The following is a 25,653-nucleotide window of genomic DNA, read 5'->3' as shown; positions in this document are numbered from 1 at the left end:
ATGTAATTCAGTTGCGACTTGAAGACGATATTTTTGTCGCACTTAATGCTATAGTTGAGATATTTTTGTCGCACTTGATACTTTCTAACTATAGTTTCCCAATGAACTTTTTCACTTGTGTGGTCAAGCCTTTATATAGTCCACTATTATATGCTTAGGAAAGTTAGTAGTGCGTTTTGAGCTTTATGTTTTCAGTTTTAAGACTCAAAATCTACTGCATAGTTTTCAAGTGCTCGCAAGTTTTCCGGGAATTTTCTGAATGATTTTTCTTATTTCACCTGCCAACGATACGGTTCATGCCCATTGATATATGAAACCCAAGATATGCAGCTTTGCATTAAGAGGTTTCCGTAGATAATAAGTCTACTATAAAGACTTTGGTTATGGGCATGGCATTTACCTAAGCATCTCAATATTTTTTATTGATTTCAGCTTGCCTAAACTTGTCGGCGATCTCATGCAACAGGATCTACAGTAAGTATATAATGATGTCTAAGATGGCAACGCACTCATCAGCTGGGACCGTTTTATTAATTGATAGATATCTCTTATCAATACACAGACTACAGAGTGATATAAACGAGTGGCCTTACTCATTCCATCTTCGTAATATATTGTGAATTGCGATGCCCTGGCAGGGCGTCATGTACCTATATTAAGCTTTAAGTTGACTAAAAAATGTACATGACAGCAATGAAATAAATGAAAAATCTTACTCCCGCTTATACGTATGGGTACTTATATTATAAATCTGAAACTGTGTTTGTTTGTTGGTTTGTCCTTCAATCACGTCGTAACAGAACGACAGATATCGGACGGTGATTTTTGAATATAATCAAAGACCTGGAAAGTGACATAGACTACTTTTATCTCGGAGAATCAAAGAGTTTTCAATTCATTTCTTTATTGGCGCGAGTATTTGATCAGTTTTTTCGCCTCTTTGTACACCTAAACCGTGTGTTCAGAAAATTCCACTAAACCTCAGAAACCTCCACTAAACTATACTTTCTCTTCTCTACCGCAAATTGTTATCGATTTCTAAGGAACTGTGTATCTTTGACTGTCTATACCAATGGTCTTTCTTGATCTTTTGAAGTGGCGAGCAGTCTTGCACGATCAGGTTAACAATGATTGATTTAAGGTTAGAAAAACAAACGGTTAGGTTCAATTTCAATTAACCGGGCCTTTTGTACTAATATTGATAAGGGCTTTTAGATGATTGGGGTTTTCTCTACTAACACACAAACACTAACAGGCAAAAGTGTATATATCAGATAGGTTGTTCCTCCTTCACCACGGAATGCCGTCGGTTCGATGCCTGATCTCTCTCCAGTTGTGTCGGAATTCCGTCCCATCGGAAGTATAAAGAAAGTATGCTCATTATCAAAAGTACTTAGGCACTACTCAGGATATGAACCTGAGATTCTTAGGTAAGAGTCATGACCTTTTTTCCACTAAGCCATCAAGATTCAAAGCTTAGGTACCTATAGCATCAAATGCAGCCATTAAATTATTCCCTATAATGATGTGAATTTAATATTGTAATAGGTTGCCAAAGCAGCTTATTATTATTTTATTCGTGGGTTTCAAGACAAAAGCGGAAAGCTGTAATAAACTATTTCCGTCACCATCTCCAAGTTTCTTGCTGGTTCTTCTCGGTAGAAAAAGCATTCCGAAATAACTATAATAGATTTTTTTGACGAGTCAAAGTTTTCAAAAAACGTTAACTTTGTTGAAAAATCTTTGTTGTTAAAATTGTTTAAATGATAAGAAAGCTTGGGAATGAGCTGCTCTAACAGCTTTGATGGATCTAATCAGTTTAAGTGATATTGTGAAATAAAAACAATAGCCGGTTGAGTTTGTTGTAGGCTCCTTTTCAGATCATGTCGCATTCCAAACCCTTGTAGTACATAGTTTACGCAATTAACAATCGCCATTAACTTATCTTACTTATGATCTAAATCTAAATAATATATCAAAGGAAAACGTGACAGACTGATGGGGCTCAAACTACTGGACGGATCAGGCTGAAATTTGGCAAGCAGATAGCTATTATGACGTAGACATCCGTTAAAAAAGGATTTTTGAAAATTCAACCCCAAAGGGGGTACAATAAGGGTTTGAAATTTGTGTAGTCCACACGGACGAAGTCGTGGGCACAAGCTAGCTAGCTATTTCTAACAAATCTAACAATTTACAATCAGAATGTGTTTTGGTTAAAAAGAACAACCGCCGAGTTTCTTGCTAGTTCTTCTCGGTAGGAAATGCATGAACAATGGTACCTACCTATTTTTAACCGACTGCAAAAAAAGGAGGAAACCTCCTCCTCAATTCGACCATATGTTTTTTTTTTGAATAAATGATTTTGATTGGACTAAAATATTGAAAACGCTCCAGTTTATAAACTGTACCACAGCACTATCGCCCAATAGGCTTACTCTATGTCGGATCGATGTAACTAGGTTTGCGAGTCGCCATTAATGATCTCCATATAATATGCGATACGATCGATTTTGCGATACCTATTCAATTTGCGCTATGTTAACTATTCATCATCATCATCATCATCAAGCCATCGCCGGCTCACTACAGAGCACGGGTCTCCTCTCAGAGTGAGAAAGGCTTTGGCCATAGTCTACCACGCTGGCCAATTGACAGTCTTTTCACGCCTTTGAGAACGTTATGGAGAATTCTCAGGCATGTAGGTTTCCTCACGATGTTTTCCTTCACCGTTAAAGCAAGTGTATTTTTGACAGTTCTGTGTTAAAAAAAACTTAACTGACAAACTTTCACATTTTACAATATTAATATCGATTAGATTATATTATGCTGATTTTTAACCCCCGACCTAATAAGAGGGGTGTTATAAAATTGTCGTGTGCATCTGTGTATCTGTCTGTGGCATCGTAGCTGCTAAACTAATGAACCGATTTTAGTTTAGTTTTTTTTTGTTTGAAAGGGGGCTTGATCGAGAGTGTTCTTAGCTATAATCCAAGAAAATCGGTTCAGCCGTTTGAAAGTTATGAGCTCTTTTCTAGTTACTGTAACCTTCACTTGTCGGGGGTGTTATAAATTTTTAATTTACACTTGTCGTCACTATAGCCTAATATTTGACATATCGTCCAATCAGAACCAAACCGAAAATTCCCTCACTCTTGTTCACTCTGCTATTGGTGATATGAAATCAATTTTGTACGGACTATACCTACCAAATATTTCAGAATATTAATGTCAATTAGATTGTTTGCTGATTTTGACATCTTTTATGTACACACAAAATTAATCTCCCATGTTCAAAAGGATTAAATCTATTTGGGGAATTTACTATTCAAAGACGTACTTACTCATTACGTTTTCAAATACCTACTTGTGAGCAGACATCTTCAGCAAATACGATGGAAAACACAATACACGTACAAATAGGCATATACAATAAGTAAATAATTAAGGCTGAACGATATAATTCGAGTGAAGCACACTCCACCCGTCTACGTTACAGGCGCGTGACGTTGCAGAATTTGGCCAATTAACAAACAAACACACGCGTCAATCACACGTACACAACCCCCTTAACAGGGCTCTCTCCGTCACTCGCTCCATACAAACGTAGTTCGTCTCTCATTGGAATACTAACCAATCATACTCTATGGAATTTTGTAGAGAAGTTCCAGGAACTAATATCTATGCCTGTGGTTTTCCGGATTTCCGTTAAAATATTCGGTTTCAAAGTTACGCGGTCTTAAAAATTCACATACAAATCTTTGAGCCCCTGTAATTTTAAAACTACATATTTTTAGAAAAATCTAAAACACCACAGGCACAGATATTAGATTCTAGAATATGTCTGCAAAATTTCATCGACTTTGGTTGCTTAATATTCAAATGAAATTGGGACTACGATTGTATGGAGAATGTGACGGAGAGAGCCCTGTTAAGCGAGTTTCGAGCTGAGTTTGATTTTAAAAACCCGTATTATACTTACCTCTTAAGCTGTATGATTTCCTGGTAGCATAATATCTGAAATTTTCCCCTTGTAAACAGGAGCGGAGGCTTCGGCCGTGGCTAGTTACGATTCTACCGACAACACGTGTTGCTGAGCTTCACTATGTATGGTTCACTTTCACAAGTTTGCGACGAAGTCGCTGGCATTTTCTAGTATTATAATAAGGTGAAAGTGTGGATGTTTGGATGTTTGTTACTCAATCACGCAAAAACGGCTGAACGGCTGAATTTGGAAGGAATTTGGAATAAAGATAGATTATGCCCTGGATTAACAAATAGGCTATTTTTTATCCCGGAAAATCTAAGAGTTCCTGCGGGGTTTTGAAAAACGTAAATCCACGCGGATGAAGTCACGGGCATCAGCTAGTAGAATATCAAAGTAAATAAGGTAATTTATTTTTGTTTGTAGTGACGAGGAAAAAAAAGAGGTTGATTCCCTCGACTCTCGCGTACTTGTAGTTCAAGATGAAACCTTGAGCCGAGTATCGGTTTGTTCACTTGCTGTACCGTTGCCGCCTACGGATAGATCGTTGAACTTCAACCTTCGCTGCAGACTCGCCAAACAGCGATGCGCGCACCATTCAATACCTAGCGCATTTTTAAACAGAATATCCCACTTGATACAATAGCAAAAAAAATTGGACACCGTTACTTTTTTCGCTGTAACATCCGTCAGGTCGATTTTTTTCGTATAAAATGTGAAGCTTATCTCACCCGGACCATAAAAACGAATCGATTGACATCTCATTCATCAAAATCGACTCAGTAATTGAGACACTTCGAGGGTTCCAAACGCGCCCAGGTCAGGTAAGATGCCAGAAACATCTTCCAGAATGAAATTCGTCTTCTCCCAGTTTGTGAAGGGGTTAGGTTATGGAACCAGGAATGGTCGCTAGTACATTATAACACGCACAAATAGTAGGTATAGTAGTAAGTATATTTGGCCGCCGTGAACAGGCGGTGTTTATTTTATTCTGCAATGTTTATATTACGCCTGCATGCGATTTCAAAATCACCTTGCATCGGGCGTAACCCGAGTTCATGTGTAAACTACATAGCTGATGATATTTTGGGTTTGAAGACCTTCCTGGCGCAGTGGTGAGTGCTGTGGTCTTATTAACGGAAGATCCCGGGTTCGATTACCGGCAGGAGTTTAGAATTTCTAAATTTCTGGTTTGGTCTGGTGGCTAGTTTCCTCCCTACCGGCAAAACGGTGCCGCCAAGCGATTTAGCGTACGATGCCGTGTAGAAGCCAAAGGGGTATGGGTTTAATGATACTGCCTAACCCTTCCAGGTTAGCTTCCATCTTAGATTGCTTCATCACTTACCACTAGGTGAGATAGCAGTCGACGGCTAACTTATATCTGAAAAAAAGGGTCCCGGGTTCGATTCCCGGCAAGGGTTGAGAATTTTATATTGTCTGAATTTCTGGTCTGGTAGGAGGCTTAGGTCGTGGCTAGTTACTACCCTACCGGCAAAACTGTGCCGCCAAGCGATTTAGCGTTCCAGTACGATGCCGTGTAGAAGCCAAAGGGGTATGGGTTTAATGATACTGCCATATCCCTTCCAGGTTAACCCGCTTCCATCATAGACTCCATCATCACTTTCCATCAGGTGTGTTCGCAATCAAGGGCTAATTTAATATCAGAATAAAGAATATTAAAAAAATACTTATTGAAATCAACAATTCATAAAGTGGGCACCTACTTAGTTGTAAGCTGTGACCAGAACATAATTATTTACGGAACCCTAAAACAGGGAGAACCGACTCGCACTTAACCGGATTTTATACCAAGACGAATCACTATACCTACTATGTAATACATACTTAGATGCATGTTACTGTGGAGCTTGAAAAGTTTTTGAAAACACCATCAACGAAAGCTTCCTGCTTTCTATTTTACTGATATCAAGGTTGAACAATTCAAGCGCAAAAATCTGTTCTTCGAAATATTTCCTCGAGGAACCTTTTCAAAAACAATGTCAATTTGTCAAAGAAACTTGCCATCTAAATCCCTGCAAACTACTGCGCTATATTTCAGTCTAGCTTTAACAAAATCAAACACATCTTCAAAATTCAGACGTTCCGTCTCTAATCCTTTACTGGTTGGCGCGAATCGCGTCCGACGCAAATATTTACAGGGACGCCACATCTGAGGTCAATTTTCCTCTACCGCATTCCAAAACGACCCAAATCCACTCATAAATCTAAACAAAATTAACCTTTATGTGTCAAAATATTAAGTACATTTTCAAAAGTTGCACGAATGCTATAAAATTGAGAAGGATATCGTGATATCGTCGAAAAATGTGATTTATTTAGACGCATTAAGGTACATTCCAGAATATGATCACCGATACTTTGTTCAATATCCAAATGCCATTAAAACACGATTATCTACAATCAATTCTAAGCCTTCTGCAAACGGATTAAGGTTAAAATTGGATTGGAGGCTTGAGATTTAAGTGCAGTGCACTTTGCCCGTGGTTCAGCGATGCACCTCGGAGTATGTAGACCGATTTATGGTTATAATAAATATATGGGTGTTTAATGTTCTAGATTATCTATACGTGTGTGCTCTGATGACTGTTTCATGTCGGATGGTTCGTTTAAACCGTGCCTGGATGAAAGAGACCTTTTTGCTAGCTCTACTAATTTAAATATGGCGGACGTGTGGCCTAGTTTTAGTCATTAGATGGATTTCCCACGCATGGTTTTGCTTTAAGGACTTTTTGTATACTTTGATATATTAGAACTAGGATCCTGTTTCAAAATATTTTTTTCTAATGAGTTTCTTTAATTTTCTGATTTCAAGTTTTCAATTGTTATCATCACTTACCACCACGTAAAATTGCAATCAAGGGCTAACTTGTATCCGATTTTTTTTAATTTAATTAGTGTATTATTGAGCTATAATAATTATGTTCGTTCTAATTAAACATTAAATCACATCACACTTCACACTAATATTATAAAGGCGAAAGTTTGTGTGTATGTGTGTGTGTATGTTTGTTACTCCTTCACGCAAAAACTACTAGACGGATTTGACTGATTTGATGGAATGGAGATACATAATATCCTGGATTAGCACATAGACTACTTTTTATCCCGGAAAATCAAAGAGTTCCCACGGGACCTCGAAAAACCTAAGTCGCGGGTACGGCTAGTTAATAATGAAATGAATCTGATTGATCGACTGAACACATCTCTCCTCACCAAGTAGGTGGATTACAGGCTTAATACAGTATTATGTAAGAAACCTCATAGGTTTTCCAATACTTACTAAGTAAAATTTTTCGTCACAGCTAAATCATTGAAACAAGCGAGAGGATTGTAAAGCATATTTTGTTAGATCGTGCAGTTTGTTGGTAGCTATAAATAGTATTTTTAATCTGATCATTTCTTCGTAATTACAAGTGTAAATTAAAAATTTATAACACCCCCGACAAGTGAAGGTTACAGTAACTAGAAAAGAGCTGATAACTTTCAAACGGCTGAACCGATTTTCTGGGATTATAGCTAAGAACACTCTCGATCAAGCCACCTTTCAAGCAAAAAAAACTAAATTAAAATCGGTTAATTAGTTTAGGCGCTACGGTGCCACAGACAGATACACAGATACACAGATACACAGACACACAGATACACAGATACACAGACACACAGATACACAGATACACACGTCAAACTTATAACACCCCTCTTTTTGGGTCGGGGGTTAAAAATCACCTCGTTATTTCGTGAAAGGTATCGGACGCTGGATAAACGGAAGCCTTTGAAATCTCGTCCCGATTGTCACGCTCTTTTGAGTTTTTAGGGCTCCCGCAGTCCAATGACTTTTTATTTTGTGAATTTGAAATATTTATATTTAAGTACAAAGCTCTGACAGACGGACAGGCAAATCCACATTAAGGACACTCAAAATTAATCAAATAATATGGTCAACTCACGGCGCTTAACGGTTTAGCTAACCTAACTAGTTCCTTATCAAGTTATCAGCATATACCCGAGGCTGGTCGAAAAAATGGAAGACACAAAACGAGACCATGGATGGTTCATTAATACTGATTACACGAAACAGCACCCATCAGCACTACTAACTCTTCATAAAATAATTGTATTAGAATCGGGTGTCATATGAAACTTTCAAGGCCGATTCACACCAATTGCGTACACGTGACACGTGCGTAGTGACGCGCGTAAACATATTTAATACCGGTAACACACAAGTAACGCATACGTCATTACCGTGTCCACGCTTTACGCAAGCGATGTGTTGTATGTTTCATACAGTTCTACATTACAACGCAATGGTACGCGCTACGTCTACACTTACGCAACGCTTACGCAGCCTGTGTGAAGTCGGCTAACTTTACGCAAGCGACTAAACTATCGGCTGATAAAAAGTCTACGTTCAGGAGGAGCCCTTAGTATTTTCACTCAAAGTGTTTAGAAATGTCAACGTTTGTTAAAAATTTCTAACAAAATTTATATTTTCGTTTCGTTTAAGTCGTTTGAAGTGTTAGAAAATAATTATGGACGTCCTAACGACCTTTTGAATTTCGTAATCGTATTTTATTTACTAGTTCTTTGAATTTATTTTGTGAAGTCTAAATTATGTATCTACTTAGCTACCGAAAATTCAATCACAGCATTAGTATGTTCCGGTTTTTAACCCCCGACCCAAAAAGAGAGGCGTTATAAGTTTGACGTGTGTGTATCTGTCTGTGGCATCGTAGCTCCTAAACTAATGAACCGATTTTTATTTAGTTTTTTTTTTGTTTGAAAGGTGGCTTGATCGAGAGTGTGAGCTATAATCCAAGAAAATCGGTTCAGCCGTTTGAAAGTTATCAGCTCTTTTCTAGTTACTGTAACCTTCACTTGTCGGGGTTGTTATAAATTTTATTTTACATTTTTATAGAAATAACTATGACAGCACATAATTGATCAAATCAGAAATCAGGAGATCCGTAGCAGAACCAGTATAATCGATACCTATAGCTCAACGGGTTTCGATACTGAAGTAGCAATAAGGCAGGGCATATAGCTTGAAAAAAAACCGACCGAGTGTGAGTCATATTTACGCGCCGAGGGTTCCGTACTCGGGAATTTTTTTCGACACTGCACGATAAATCAAAAACTTATGCATAAAATAAATACGAATCAGTTTTCAAATGTACAAATAAAGCCCTTTCATATGATACCCCAATTGGTATAGATATCTTACTTTGAAAATTGAAAATATGAAAATACTAATTTATTTGTTCATGAACGCATTTTAATTTTTTTTGTGATGTAACCACAAATTCACGGTTTTCGGATTTTTTCTTTACTTATGCTATAAGATCTACCTACCTTCCAAATTTCATGGTTCTAGGTCAACGTGAAGTAGATAGATAGTGATAGATTTCTTGACAGACACGAGACGGACAGACAAACAACAAAGTGATCCTATAAGGGTTCCGTTTCCCCTTTTGAGGACTCTCGATAATCGTATTCCTCACTACCGAGGGTCATGATCCTTTTCCATTAATCATATAATGGTAGGAGTTCTCTTGGGATAATAATGCGCTGGATTTTGAGGTAACCTTAAAAAAATATGGCAATGTTTCGTAGAGAACTATAGTTTTTCAAGATATGTAAAGTTAACTTATGTGAGATTATATTAGACTAGCCGATGCCCGCGACTTCGCCCGCGTGATTTAGGTTTTTTGAAATCCTGTGGGAACTCTTTGATTTTCCGGGATAAAAAGTAGCCTATGTGCTAATCCAGGGTATTATCTATCTCCATTCCGAATTTCAGCCAAATCCGTCCAGTAGTTTTTGCGTGAAGGAGTAACAAACATACACACACACACACACACACACACACACACATACAAACTTTCGCCTTTATAATATTAGTGTGATTTAGCTCTTTTACCATTGATGTGGTAAATGCCGTCTGAGGCTAGGCTAGGTTTCCACGTGATCAATTTGCGGTGAAGCCAATCGTTCGGAAGATAGCTGCTTAGGCGTGCGGTGAAATAGTCTACTGGTTTTATATAGGATCGGGTTGCATTTTACTTGTTAGATTTAATTATATTTTAATTGATTGACGTAAATTTTGATTAGTTATGATACAAACGGATTCGTTAGATTTTGAGAAACCACCAAATATCTATTAAGCTTCTCAACACAGCTCCTCTTATACCAATGACTTCTGTGAATTGTACTAGAAGTAATTGTCTGATACCTACACTTCTCATTCTGAGAGACCCGTATCAACTCATCGTTAGTAGTGTGAGTAGGGTTGCCACCTGCCACTTCCGGATTTACGGGTTACCAGCATCAAGAATACGGGTTTTAGATTTTCTTATGGGAGACAGTGTTTCACATTTTTTTAATACTTATCGTTTGAGGAAACAGCTTTTAAAAGGTCTTATTGTAAACAAATGTAATAATATCCTTGCATGTAAACTTAAAATTGCATTTACCTTTTGTTTCGGCTACGCAGGTATTGGTCCACGCATTGCCGCACAAAAAATCTATCTACTGGTCAAATAACGTTAGGGTTTAGTTTCCCCAGCAAGCTTCAGCTTTTGTAAAAAATAAGGGAGCTTTATTCCCCCCGTATTTTATTTTCGCAATTACGGGTTTCTGTACTATCATAACTTGAAATACGGGTGTTAAAAATAGTTAAGCATCTCAGAGAAAATGTAGTTTACCTACCGTAAGATAGATGTCGTTGATTTAAGTTTACTTCGCGCGATTCATTAAATTAACAAAGCGGGTACCGCCTACCGAGACTAAAAAATGTTAGATATTGCTGTCACAGTACAATTCCTTTGTTCTTTCTACCAAGATCACTAAGTAACATGTTTTCCAAATTAATATTACAGTTTGTTAGTGTTTAAAGCGATATGTGTACATAAAATAGTTACAAATACAATAATAGTAAAACGAGATGTAAAACGAAATACTTGTACAACTAATACGAGAATTAAAACCAGTGTTTTTACGAGAAAATAAACGTGTGTGATTACGAGTCAATGTATCATTTTCAACATGGTGCCGAAACCCGGGAAATTATTGTATCTCATGAAGAATATTAATGTGTTACGGAGAATATTATTCAAATGTTAGGTTAGACAGAAATACCTACAGTGTTAAGGAAACTAGAAGACAAACAATTTCACAAGGTTTGATGAACTTTAAAAACAGCGCTGTATGGAATTCAGTGTCCACTGGACTGTCATGGCGGAAGGACTCCTGCTTATATACTAAAATTTATTCTAAAGTTACGGTTTTACCAGTTTGAAGGTGAAATCGTCTATGTCATTCGCAATATCTTTCCTCTTATGCACTTTACGTGAATATTTTGTGAAGATTATTACATATAGTCCGGGCAAAGTAGACGTTCAAATGTGAAGATTAATAAAAATAGTCCGGTCAAATTAGGCATTCAAAATTGACTTTTACATTTTTTGTGAACTTTCAAAAAACAACTTTGGAACCTTTTTAGATATTCATTTTGAACTTTAAAGATTATCTTTTTGCACTTTTTTGTGAACTTGTTAAACAAGTTTGGAAGTTTATTGGATGTTTTTTTCGGACTTTGAAGCTAAACTTTTTGCTATTACGTGAACATTTTGGGAAGATTTGACAAACATTTAGTGAACTTTTTTGGAAGATACCTTTACTTTTTAACGCATACAATTATACTTTTTGAAATTAACCATGGAGTTAACAAGCCTAATAAAAGGTCAACAAGAGTTGTTTGAGCAGTTAAGAAAAGCTGAGCGTAATCTTAGGAAAGCCAACCAAGAGATGCGGTCAAAATATAGTTATTTGACTGCTAGAATGGAAGCGTTGGATAAATTAGGAGATGCTTTTAGTCAAAATCACTTGGAGATTGTTGCAAATGCCTCAACAGAGCAGACACTACAGTTACCATATTTTAAAGATGATATGCAGGACAACTTTCAGGAATTTTACATACAATATAAAGCTCTTCTAAAGGAATATATAACACTTACAAATCCAACCACCATGGCTACAAAGACGGCTACGAGCAGCACGAGTACAGTGACAAATGTGAACAGCTTAGAGGTTAAATTACCTAGGATTGAGCTTCCTAAATTTTCTGGGAAATATACCGAGTGGCAATCCTTTTTTGACATGTTTGTCTCACTCATACACGAGAATACCACACTTGCGCCAGTACAAAAATTACACTACTTAAAATCTAACTTATCAGGAGAACCAGAAATGTTATTGAGAAACTTTCCTACAACAGCTGCTAATTACACGGAAGCCTGGGAACAACTGACTAAACGCTACAACAACAAGAGGTATAACTGTAATTCAATTATGAAGACTTTATTTGGACAAAAACCTATTCAGAATGAATCTGCCAGTGCCATCAGACTTTTGCTAGACACTACAACTTCTTGTTTGAAAGCACTCAATAATCTTAGCATCAAGACTGATCAGTGGGACGCTATAATCATTCACTTAGTAGTTTCAAAGTTGGATCATGAGTCTCATCGACAGTGGGAACAAGAAGTAAGTAAGACTTCAGACGAGCTACCTACTTGGTCACAATTGGAAACATTTTTAGAAACAAGATTTAGAAGTTTGGAAATGATTGATAGTAAACAGACGAGTAGCACTAAACCAACACAAAAGAAGAACATACATCAAGAAGTACGAGTAAAAACTAAGGCATTTCATTCTGCAATAGAAGAGAAAGTGAGCACTACTGAACCGATCTGCGCGATGTGTGATGGGTCACACTTCATTTATTACTGTGCTGAATTTAAGAAGTTACCTGTAATTGAGAGACAGAAGATAGCAGAAACGAAGAAGCTATGTTTCAACTGCATGGCGCCTACGCATCCTGTAGTTAGGTGTCACCAGAGAACTTCTTGTCGCCGGTGCCGTCGAAAGCACCACACGGTGCTCCATTTCGAGAAAGAGGATAAGCAAGAGCACAGTACATCGAAACTAAACGAGAAACAGGCAGAACAACCTACCAACGATGAGACAACTGTGGTTGCTAATTTTTCTAGAGGCGATTTGAGAACTTACAATGTGTTGTTACCTACTGCTATTGTAAAAACTATACCCACAACCGGATCGCATGCTCTTAGAGCGTTGATAGATCAAGGCTCTCAAGCCTCTTTTGTTAGTGAAGATACTGTACAATTACTAGGTCTTAAGCGTACTAATGTTAATGAAAAGGTGTCAAGTTTGGGAGACGGTCAGCTAAGTATTAAACATGCGGTTAGTATTAAAGTCGAGTCACGTTACGAACCTGGAAAGAATATGACTGTTAATGCTTACGTTATTAAATCACTTACCTCTTTATTACCGTCGCACGAAGTACATATCCCCGATTGGCAGGAGCTGAAAAACTTACCTCTCGCTGATCCTGGATTCGCATCGCCTGGAAAAGTTGATCTACTACTCGGTGCAGACGTGTATGGAGAAATGTTACAGAAAGGATTTAAGAAGAGCCCGTATGGAAATCTTATAGCCCAGAACACTATATTTGGATGGATTGTGTCTGGAAAAATGTCAAAAGATTTACATAGTGAAACCATTACTAGTTTACATATACAAATAAAGGAAGACAAGTTACGAAGAAATTGGGAAATAGATAACGAGATTAACACTACTAAGAGAAAAACAACTAGAGAAGAGAAACTTAGAGAAGAGAAACACAAGAAAAATAGAATACGAGAAGATGGAAACCCAATAATGAATTTACCGTTTAAAACTACTGAGCTGCAATGTCAAGATGGTAAATCATGTGACATTGATACGAGAAAAGTATATTCGTTAGAGAGAAACCTGAGAAATAATACTACACACGCTGACGAACATACCACGTTGGAGAATTATGAACTTTGGAAGAGTGGACCTGATTTTCAATATAAACGAGAGATTAGTTTAAAGAAGATTATACACAAAGAAGAAAGAGTGAAAATCCCCACCAGACGAGTTGAATCAACCCTTACAGCCTTACACTAATCAAGATCAAAAACACAATTACAACGAGGACATACTATTATTAGAGACCAGAGGTTGTGTCAAACAGAGCCCTATACCCATTCCTCGTCCCTATTTCAAAGAAAATGGAAATTCAAAGTTGGTAAATGTCTGAGTGAAGCTGAAGAAAGCTAAAGAAGAAGTAAAGTATACAAATATTTCTTCAGCTAAGTGTCCTCTTAGTCAGCTAATCATTAGCACTCACACAAACATGTTAAATTATGGTCCTCGAAAAGTAACGAGTTCTACGAGATACAAATACAAGATATTGAGAGTACGTAAGAAAGAAGCAGGTGTTCGAAGAGGTAACGTTCAGGTGAGAAGAGTCGTCGGGGATTGTACACGAATTAGGGCATGCATTTATTTACGCGATACTTTTAGTAGTTCAAACACAACCCAGATGACCCTCTCCCATTAACACCTGGTCATTTTAGTATAAATGAATTGTTATTAGATATTACTGATACAAACTACTTGGATCAAAACGTAAGTTTAGATAGAGAGAAACTGATCAATTATTTAATTGTTTTTGCTTTTAATTGTTTACAGAGTTTTGAACAACTTAATTCACATAACTAAATGGTGTCTTAGAATTTGTATACGAAATGCGGTATTATGTAATAGAAACCGATATTTTACTTGTAAAATGTATTTTATAGAAAATTGTAAACAATCGTTTGCATTTGCTTGATGATGTGAGGCGAGAATTTACATGTAAATGAAGTTTTTTTTAACAAACATTCAGTTACTAAACTTTGTCTTTATTAACTGAGTCTTAGTAGCTCGATACACACCATCACGATGGGCGGTTGTGCCAAACGATTTTTGAGTTAATTAAGTATACAGTTTCTTTGATGTGGTTTACGAGAATGTAATTATCTTACTTTTACATTACTACGGAATACTAGAAAAAAAAAAACGTTTCATTTATAGTTACTTCTAAACTTTTGCTTTGAGTTACCATTTACGTGAACTTTGATTTAGCTTAGCAGTGTGTAACTTACTAGAATTTTTTGGATTTACTTTTACAATAACTTTGTGTTTTAACTTACTTTTTACGTGGATTGTAACTGTCGTTATATCACGGTGGGCGGCTCAATGTTTTCCATTGTACATTGGATGTTATAATAATTACTTGTATTGTTTATTACTTTTTAGTACCTTGAACTATTTTTTGTGATTACGTTGAAGAACGAAGTTCTTGATGGGCGGAATGTTAAAAATAGTTAAGCATCTCAGAGAAAATGTAGTTTACCTACCGTAAGATAGATGTCGTTGATTTAAGTTTACTTCGCGCGATTCATTAAATTAACAAAGCGGGTACCGCCTACCGAGACTAAAAAATGTTAGATATTGCTGTCACAGTACAATTCCTTTGTTCTTTCTACCAAGATCACTAAGTAACATGTTTTCCAAATTAATATTACAGTTTGTTAGTGTTTAAAGCGATATGTGTACATAAAATAGTTACAAATACAATAATAGTAAAACGAGATGTAAAACGAAATACTTGTACAACTAATACGAGAATTAAAACCAGTGTTTTTACGAGAAAATAAACGTGTGTGATTACGAGTCAATGTATCATTTTCAACAACGGGGTAATCCGTAAAATACGGGGCATTTGGTAATCCTAAGTGTAAGTGAGTGATAGTTGATGATGATGATATACCTATAGATAGTATGGAAGAGTTTTTCATTTATTCCCAAAATTGTAGTTTATTTCAGAGTTGAAATTGCTACAAACGAATGAACGTATAAAACAGCATCGGATGGAGTCGATTCTATCCATGAATCACTGACAAGCGCGCGCTGAGCGTAGCTGGAAGAGATAAATGCGTTGACAGTTTTTTCTGGGAATTATTTTTCGTTGAAATGATGCCGGCCTACGCCGATAGTGTTGCAGGAAAACTGAGTTTTATTTGTTGATGAATCCATTCGCCTATTAATTACAAAGTACGTCATTAAGAAGTTCATCCAAAACGTATTAAAAGTTCGATTAAAAGCTAGTGGTGCGTGCCTGGGAGCGAACCCTGGACCTCTGAAAAAGTAGACAGGTACTAGGACTCAGAACTTTCTTATGATACCCATAGTTATAAAATAACGAAGGTCTAGCCCGCGCTGGCTCTTAGTCCATTAGCGACCAGTCTCTAGCTATATGAGCAAAATTTCGGCTACCATCAAATAAAAATACCTACCAACCAGTACCTACTCTAAGACAAGAAGGAAGTTTTAACTACCAAGAAGACCTCGAAAGTTCGGTCACCCATTCATTTTACGACTTGCATTAACATTGGAACCACAATCAATTGATTTTATTAACCTGTTGCAAGGTTAAATCTTCCTCGACTACTACTCTCATGTATAGTGCTTGAGCCGCTATAGGCTAGTGGTTAAAAGGTCCACCTCCTATTCAAGTGGTCGGGGGTTCAATGTCGGGCAAACACCTGTAACTTTTCAGAGTTAAGTGGGTATGTGCTTTTTAAGCAATTAAATATCACTTGCTTTAAGAGGTGTCTCTCCGTCACGCGCTCCATACAAACGTAGTTCGTCTCTCATTTGAACACTAACTAACCATACTCAATGGAATTTTGTGAAAACGTTCCGGGAACTAATATCTATGCCTGTGGTTTTCTAAATTTTCGTTAAAATATTCGGTTTCAAAGTTACGCGGTCTTAAAAATTCACATACAAATCTTTGAGCCCCTGTTATTTTAAAACTACGTATTTTTGGAAAAATCTAAAACACCACAGGCACAGATATTAGTTTCTAGAATATGTCTGCAAAATTTCATGGACTTTGGTTGCTTAATATTCAAATGAAATTGGGACTACGATTGTATGGAGTAAGTGACGGAGAGAGCCCTGTTAAGGTCAAGGAAAACATCGTGTAGAAACCTGCATGTCATGCAGCAAGTCTGTCACGTGGCCAACGTGGTAGAGACAGGCCAAATCCTTGTCATTCTGAGAGGAGACCGAGGAGACCCTTAATCAGTAGGTAGTGAGACCCCGAGGGTTGATCGTGATGAACAGATGGAATGTCAGGGACTGTACGCGGATCTCGTCTCACATATTATCTGTAAGACCAAAAATCTTATTTGGCATCTTATCAAAAATATTATTATGATAAAACAAGGTACAAATAACAGAAGCATAACTAGTTCGTAGCTAAATGTTAGCCTTTACGTAAACTAATATTTTACCATACAAATTCACCATAAGTTTATTATCAAGATGTAATAATAATAACATAAATTTGAAATTGCAATCGCAATTGATGAACAATTTGGCTCGGAAGGGGACCTTGAAGTCTGGTAGCCATGCCAAGTCCTCACAGGGTTGTCACTTGTCACCTTTCATTTGTTGAAGGATTCTTATAATATTATATACTAGAGGATGCCCCCGACTTCGTCCGCGTGGATTTAGGTTTTTAAAGATCCCGTGCGAACTGTTTGATTTTCTGGGATAAAAAGTTAATTACAGGGACGCAAGCTACCTCGGTACCTTTCATACGAATCGGTTAAACGGATGGGTCTTTAGGATTCCCGTCATTGATCGCATTTCGTGCAATGCTACGTCACTAATTAATAGTATTAAAAATAAATAAAAGTCACGTTTTTTGTTTAATTATTCTCTTTAATAATGAATTCTAGCCCCATAAATTACCGATATACAAAACATCACATCATTTTTAACCCCCGACCCAAAAAAGGGAGTGTTATAAGTTTCACGTGTGTATCTGTGTATCTGTCTGTGGCATCGTAGCTCCTAAGTGAATGAACCGATTTTAATTTAGTTTTTTTTTGTTTGAAAGGTGGCTCGATCGAGAGTGTTCTTAGCTATAATCGAAGAAAATCGGTTCAGCCGTTTAAAAGTTATCAGCTCTTTTCTAGTTTTCTTATAGATGTTTTTATGTCGGGAGTTTTTTTAAATTTTGAGTTATTACTACAGTCCAAGGCGCAATTGGAAGAAAGATCTAATAGGTAGCCCTGATACAGAGCAAAGCGGTTCCAGATTCAACTACTTCCTTAGCTAAATTCCAAACGCGTTTATTATTTTCTATCATCTCGAGCTAGCCGTGAACTTGGCTTGCGACCAGCGGCCGAGAATCCGTCCTAATGACCAGTTTCCGCTTGGTGACAAACGATTACATGGTTGAGACTTGGTCATTATACTGGAGTAATAAATTGGTTTTGTCCGTCTATGCATTAAAGTTTTCGGGGAAAATGTTATTTTTAGAAAAAAACCGGCCAAGTGCGAGTCAGACTCGCGCACCGAGGGTTCCATACTCGGGTACCTATTATTTTCGACATAAATTGAAAACTATCATACATAAAAATAAATAAAAATCTGTTTTAGAATACAAAAGTAAAGCCCTTTCATAATATGATACAGTTTGATTTTACTTTGAAAATTGAAAATACGAATTATTTGTTCATGAACACATTTTAATTTTGTTTTTCGTAATGTACGAGTAACAACAAATTCACGGTGGTCAAATTTTTTCCTTTACTTGTGCTATAAGACCTACCTATCTGCCTTTCATGATTCTAGGTTAACGGGAAGTACCCTATAGGTTTTCTTGACATACAACAGACGGACAGACAGACAGGTTATCAGTCAAATGGACCGTGAAAAGCTAGCAAAGAGACAGATTTTCGCATTTATAATTTGACTCAAAGAGAGACTTCAAGCATGGACGAATGATCTCTATGCCTCGAAGTATTTTGTTATGATTGGCGTCCAGTGTTGTAAGAGCAACATAAACTCGGCGCAAATCAAACAACACTATGCAGGAGTGTTTGCTCTGGCGTAAACAGAACTAATTCGGCTCAGCACCGCGCGATGCAACGCGGTATATCACACGAGACTTTTACTACGTATGTTATTAAATGCTGCACTCTGGGAAAGGTTGATTTTATTTCCTACTAGAGGATGCCCGTGACTTCGTCCGCGTGGATTTAGGTTTTTAAAGATCCCGTGGGAACTGTTTGATTTTCTGGGATAAAAAGTTGCCTATGTCAATTATAGGGACGCAAGCTACCTCGGTGCCACATACAAATCGGTTAAGCGGATGGGTTTTTGGGAATCCCGTGGGAACTCTTTGATTTTTCGGGATAAAATAGCCTATGTCCGTCCCCGGGATATAAGCTAACCCTGTACTGTTGCAATGTTGGGCCATGAAAAGGTAGCAGACACACAAACAGACAGACAGACAGACAGCGAGACAGGCACTTTCGCATTTACAATATTATTATGGATATGGATTTGGAGCGACGGCTTGGCGTGCGCTCCAAGGCACGGAAACGAAAAGGCCAAATTCAGACCCCTGAAGTCGGTCACCCATCCAGTTACCGACTTGGTTCAGTGTTGCTTAAGAATCACAATCGATTGATATGCGCTGTCACAACTAGGCTACACACCCCTCTCTCAAAATAAGAAGGGTTAGAGAGAAGACCCGTGCTCTGTAGTGGGCCAGTGGCAGGTTGAATATGATAACATAGTAAGATAGTAGTCAGCGATAAAGAATTGGACGCAAAGGGAGACCTCGAAATATCGATATTGTGACGTAACGGACGGACGGACGGACGGACGGACGGACAGACAGACGGACAGACAGACAGTCAATTTCATGATTCTAGGTCAACGGGAAGTACTCTGTCGGTTTTATTGACAGACACGACGGACGGACGGACGGACAGACAGACAACAAAGTGATCCTATTAGGGTTCCGTTTTTCCTTTTGAAGTACAGAACCCTGAAAAGGTAAGTAAGTAACGAGAAATGGCTAGATGAGGAAGGTTGAGGATTGGGTGTGGTAGCACTCTTTGGAAAAGGCCCATGTTCATAGCCTATGGTCTGACATCAGTCTGAATTATTCTCATGGGAAGTTTCGTTCGTAACTAATTACAAGAGCACGTCTAATCTTAGAAAAATATATCTCGATCGAGCTCGCGGATTGAGAGCAGAGCGATGCGCACGATTTCATAACAGAGGCCGATGCCCCCACCACTCGGTCAAGGATTTATCACGCTTCCGAATGATAAGACGAGTAGCTAGCCGTGGATTATGTTTTGGTTTTAAAAATACTTATAAATAGATCATCTGATCCCCGAGAGCAGTGATAGTGATAGTGCCTACCTACTTTTTAGGGTTCAAAAAGTAAAAACGGAGTCCTATAATTAATGTCACTCTGCTGTCTGTCCGTCCGTCCGTCCAAAACATGTCACAGGTCTCTAGCTCGTAGAAGAAATGAGTTACAAACCTGAAAATTTGGTATTTGTTGTAAAACGTGGACCCGAACCCATATATTGAATTAGAAATTCATTTTTTTTATTCAGATACAAGTTAGCCCTTGACTGCAATCTCACCTGGTGCCCCTACGAGATCTATCTGATTTGAGCTATCATTGCTACATCACATACCTTATTAGGATTTTAAATAAAAATACATACTATTATCGTAAAGATGCAAGAGGGTTTTAATTATTTATAAAGACACAAGTTTTCGTCCTTCCGACAAAAAGGCTTCCATTTTGGGATTGACAGCCATAGACGAAAGATTAGAGTATAGACAACAGTACCTATTCCATTGAGTATAATAAAGTAGGCACTGTCTATTAAGACAACTGGTAAGAGGGCTCTCTCCGTCACTCGTTTCATACAATCGTAGCTCCAATTTCATTTGAATATTAAGTAACCAAAGTCCATGGAATTTTGCAGACATATTCTATAAACTAATATCTGTGCCTGTGGTGTTTTAGATTTTTCCAAAAATATGTAGTTTTAAAATAACAGGTGCTCAAAGATTTGCATGTGAATTTTTAAGACCGCGTAACTTTGAAGCCGACTATTTTAACGGAAATTTAGAAAACCACAGGCATAGATATTAGTTCCCGGAACGTTTCTACAAAATTCCATTGAGTAGGTATGATTAGTTAGTATTTAAATGAGAGACGAACTACGTTTGTATGGAGCGAGTGATGGAGAGACCCTCTTAAAGCAAGTGATATTTTATTGCTTAAAAAGCACATACCCACTTAACTCTGAAAAGTCACAGGTGTTTGCCCGACATTGAACCCCCGACCACTTGAATAGGAGGTGGACCTTTTAACCACTGGCCTATAGCGGCTCAAGCACTATACATGAGAGCAGTAGTCGAAGAAGATTTTCCAGATTTCTGTTAAAATATTCGGTTTCAAAGTTACGCGGTCTTAAAAATTTTAATACAAATCTTGGAGCCCCTATAATTTTAAAACTACATATTTTTAGAAAAATCTAAAAATTTAAAAATTTTCTCTGCCCTTTTCCCTCTTAAACATAGGTGCATATTCTAACATACCTACTAATTCATTCAATAATAAAATTTAACCCACTAGTGTATCAAACCTGAGACCTCAAAATGATTCAAGCCACACCATTAAAGCTAGGAAATCACGTATGAACAAAGCGTATTTTATAAACATTATCACTCAAAGGTGCAATAAACATAATCGTACAGCAATCCGAATAATGTTTACAATACAATACTTAACGCTTATAATACTTTATAAATCCAGGCCGAGGTCAGTGACCGGACTATCGACGCCTACGCATCCATTTGATTTTATCTATCATCATCATCATTAGCGACCGATAGAGGTCCACACCGTGTGATGGGCAGAGGTTGTTCGAACTATGTGCCCTGCCCATTCATCTTCGTTGTCTGTCTGCCTGCCCGTCTGTACGTCTGTTTGTCTGTTACGTCGAGATACCTGTATTTACCGTTGACCAAAAATCATGGAATTTGGCAGGTCTTATAGCACTCGTAAGGGGAAAAATTCTAAAACCGTGAATTTGCAGTTACCAGCGATATAAATTAAATACAAGTAGTGGTTACATCACAAAAAATGTGTTCATAAACAAATAACTAGTATTTTCCACTTTCAAAGTAAGATTAATATACCAAGTGGCGTACCATATAAAAGAGCTTTTACATTTTAAAACAGATTTGTGTTTATTTTCAATGCATAATAGTTTTTGATATAGCGTGCAAAATGTCGAAAAAATACGACTGAGTTCGGAACCCTCGGTGCGACTGACTCGCACTTGACCGGGTTCTTTTTATCCTACGAAGTCTTTTGACAAGACAGTAAATTGGTAAAGTAAGTTCAACGATTACAAAGTCAAAGTCCAAACTTTTGACCTTTGCTAAGAGTTTTCGACCACCCGTGCGAAGCCTTGCCGAGTCATCTGGTAAATTACAAAAATCCTCCTTACTTATGCATAATACGGGCTCAATTGGCTGTAAGTGTAATATTTTGTGATTTGTCTCGTATTAGTGCACAATATCAACTTAAATTTCTGTACTGGACTGCCGTAATTACATGATTATTCTTGCGCAAGAGACGGACAGACGAGTCCATAACGCTTTTATTATCAACTAGCGACCCGCCCCGGCTTCGCACGGGTGGACATTTATTTTTTAATTTTTTTTCTATTTTCCGGGATAAAATAAAGCCTATACGGATTCGGAAGAATCCCTCTAAGTAATGGTAAAAGAAATTTTGAAATCGGTCCAGTAGTGTTTGAGCCTATACATATACTATTAGGCCCACGACTTCGCCCGCGTGGATTTACGGTTTTATAAATCACCTAGAAACTCTTTGATTTTCCGGGATAAAAAGTAGTCTGTCAATTTCCGGGATGCAAGCTACCTCTGTCCCTTTCATATAAATCAGTTACACGGATGAGCGTTTGAGAATCCTTTGAATTTCCGGGATAAAATGTAGCCAGTGCCCTTCGCCGGGACGTAAGCTAACTCTGTACCAAATTTCATCAAATCAGTTAAACTGTTGGGTCAATAAAAGCTAGCAGACAGATAGATAGACAGACACACTTTCGCATTTATGATATTATTAGCTGTGCCCGCGACTTCGTTCGCGTGGAATAGTGACTTTTCGCGCTTTATATAGCCACGTTTACACGTATACAAGCCGTCTTTATGGCTTGTATACGTGTAAACTTAGAGGTTGAATTTTCAAAAATCCCTCTTTAGCGGATGTCTACGTCATAATAGCTATCTGCATGCCTTTCAGCCCGACCCGTCCAGTAGGACTGGTCGTTGATAGTTTTGTCAGTCAGTCACCTTTTCCTTTTATGTATTTAGAAAAAGTAGCTTTAATGCCCGGGATGCGTTGCAATGGGACTCATGGACCATTGTGTATTGGATGCACTATGTCAGCAAGTGCTGGCACTTGCTGACATAGTGCATCCATTTTTCTCATTCCTTTTTTCAAATTCATTTCCTGTTTCTCTTATATCGTATTTTTTACCCAAATTTTGTGTTTTACCGACGATAATGATGAGGAGGGTTCTCCAAGTTCCAAAAAATGTATTTTACATGATCGCGGCATCGTTAGAATAGAATAGAATAGATTTTTATTCAAATAAACTTTTACAAGTGCTTTTAAATCGTCAAATAATTAATTAACCACTGGTTTGGAATGCCGTTCCTACCGAGAAGAACCAGCAAGAAACTCGGCGGTTGCTCTTTGTCATCAACAAGACCCACGGGTGGACATAGGTCTCTATAATGGACTTCCACGCGCCACTATCTTGCGCTGCCTGAATCTAGGGGTTTATGCGACTGTCAACTGTCCCCTTAGAAATTGGTCTGCCAATGTTGCGCTTTCCGGTGCAAGGTCCCCATTCCAGCACTTGGGACCCTAAAGTCGCGCTGCTAATTGAATTTGTGAAAAGAACAACCGCTGAGTTTCTTATCGGTTCTTCTCAATAGGAAGGACTTTTTGTGTCATTGGTAAATTCACCTGACGTTTCGAAAGTACTTGTAAAAGTTGTAAAATTCAAAAAAAAAATTTTTTAACTTTGTACCGTTGTTACTGGTAACAACGGTACAAAGTTTCAAATCCTTCAATCATTATCTCAATCCATCGTTGCCTGCTAAGCATGGGTTTCCTCTCCGAATGAGCCATAGTCCAACCATGCTGACCGAGTGTACATTGGGACTTGATTAGCATGGTGGACGCACACTTTTCAGAATATTATGGAGAACTCTCAGGCATACCGGTTTCCTCACGATGTTTTTAACCCCCAACTCAAAAAGAGGGGTGTTATAAGTTTGACGTGTGTATCTGTGTATCTGTCTGTGGCATCGTATCGCCGAAACGAATGAACCGATTTTAATTTAGTTATTTTTTTCCTTTAAGTTAGTGAGGCGTGCCCGGGCATAGAACCTGGACCCTCATAATAGGAGGCTGACATCTAACCACTAAGCTGTCAAAGCTTCATTAAAGCTGTGTATTACTTAAGAAGGTAGCACGAGCGCCAAGTCCAACTTATTCTTCAGATATACTACTTTTTCAATGGAACATAACATTAATAAAAAAACATAATTGTTAAACTCAATCTTCATATTGATCAAATGGATGCCGTCTCAGCATTTTTGCAGGGAGAGATTGATGCTGAGATCTACATGACACAGCCACAGCTGTATGAAGAGGGCTCACAGGTATGCCTCTTACATAAGTCGCTATATGGGCTCAAACAGGCCAGCAGGCTGTGGAACATTAAATTGGATAAATCTCTAAAGGATATAGGATTGCAACGTTCACAGACTGATCCCTGCATTTACTATGATTGTGTTAAAAGGATATACATTGCTGTTTATGTGGACGATTTGATTTTGTTCACATCTCAAAAAGAAGACAAAGACATGATAAAGGAAAAATTAAAATTACATTTCAAAATGAAAGATCTCGGTGAAGTGAGTCAATGTATTGGGCTTAACGTTACTAGAGCTGATGGCAAAATAATGTTAGACCAACAAAAATATATAAAAGAAACATTAAATAAGTTTGGGATGTTAGAGTGTAAACCTGTCCGAACACCTATAGAAGTGTCTGCAAAATTTGAAACAATTTCTGAAGGTGAAACCGAAGCAGATTTTCCCTATCAGCAAGCTATTGGCTGTCTTCTTTACATTGCTCAAGGAACTCGTCCAGATATATCATATGCAGTGAATACACTGAGTAGATTTAATAAAAATCCCAAATTAGAGCACTGGGTGGCAGTAAAAAGGGTGCTAAGATACTTACAAGGTACCAAGGATTTAAAGCTGACATATTCTAGAGATTGCGAAAACAGAATCTCCGGCTACTGTGATGCTGACTGGGCCAGCGACATCCATGACAGGAAGTCGTGCACTGGCTATGTTTTTATGTTACAGGGAGGTGCTATTTCATGGTGCTCACGGAAACAGCAAACTGTAGCCTTGTCCACCGCCGAGGCTGAATATATGGCCATGGCTTCGGCTGCACAGGAGGCCCTATGGCTGAGGCAGCTACAGAAAGAACTGGGCCAGGCGCAAGAAGGTGCTCTACCAATCTACAGTGATAACCAGAGTGCTATAAGACTAACTACCAGTGATTGTTATTTGCCTCGGACAAAACATATAGATATAAGATTTCATTTTTTGAAGAACCATGTTAATGATAATGCTATAACGTTTTGCTATGTTAAAGGAACCCTAATGATTGCTGATATACTAACAAAAGGGACTTTATGTAATAAACATTTGTTTTGTACTGAAGGTATGGGCTTGCATTCAGGGCGGGT

At 37.8% G+C, this 25,653-nt stretch overlaps 1 protein-coding gene across 1 annotated transcript in view; it reads left to right on the top strand.

The window, feature by feature from the left end:
* Nucleotides 1-14,020, top strand: part of LOC123875880 — a 30,136-nt gene extending 16,116 nt beyond the window's left edge. Inside the window, exon 2 of the mRNA XM_045921945.1 lies at nucleotides 11,643-14,020. Coding sequence (XP_045777901.1) covers nucleotides 11,723-14,020 — 2,298 coding nt within the window. The 5' untranslated portion in view covers nucleotides 11,643-11,722. The remainder of the gene's footprint in view (nucleotides 1-11,642) is intronic.
* The last annotated feature ends 11,633 nt before the right edge of the window (nucleotides 14,021-25,653 follow it).

The sequence above is a fragment of the Maniola jurtina genome, chromosome 20 (genome assembly GCF_905333055.1).
Source record: "Maniola jurtina chromosome 20, ilManJurt1.1, whole genome shotgun sequence".
Lineage (NCBI taxonomy): Eukaryota > Metazoa > Arthropoda > Insecta > Lepidoptera > Nymphalidae > Maniola > Maniola jurtina.
This window is presented reverse-complemented; position numbering and strand designations above follow the sequence as displayed.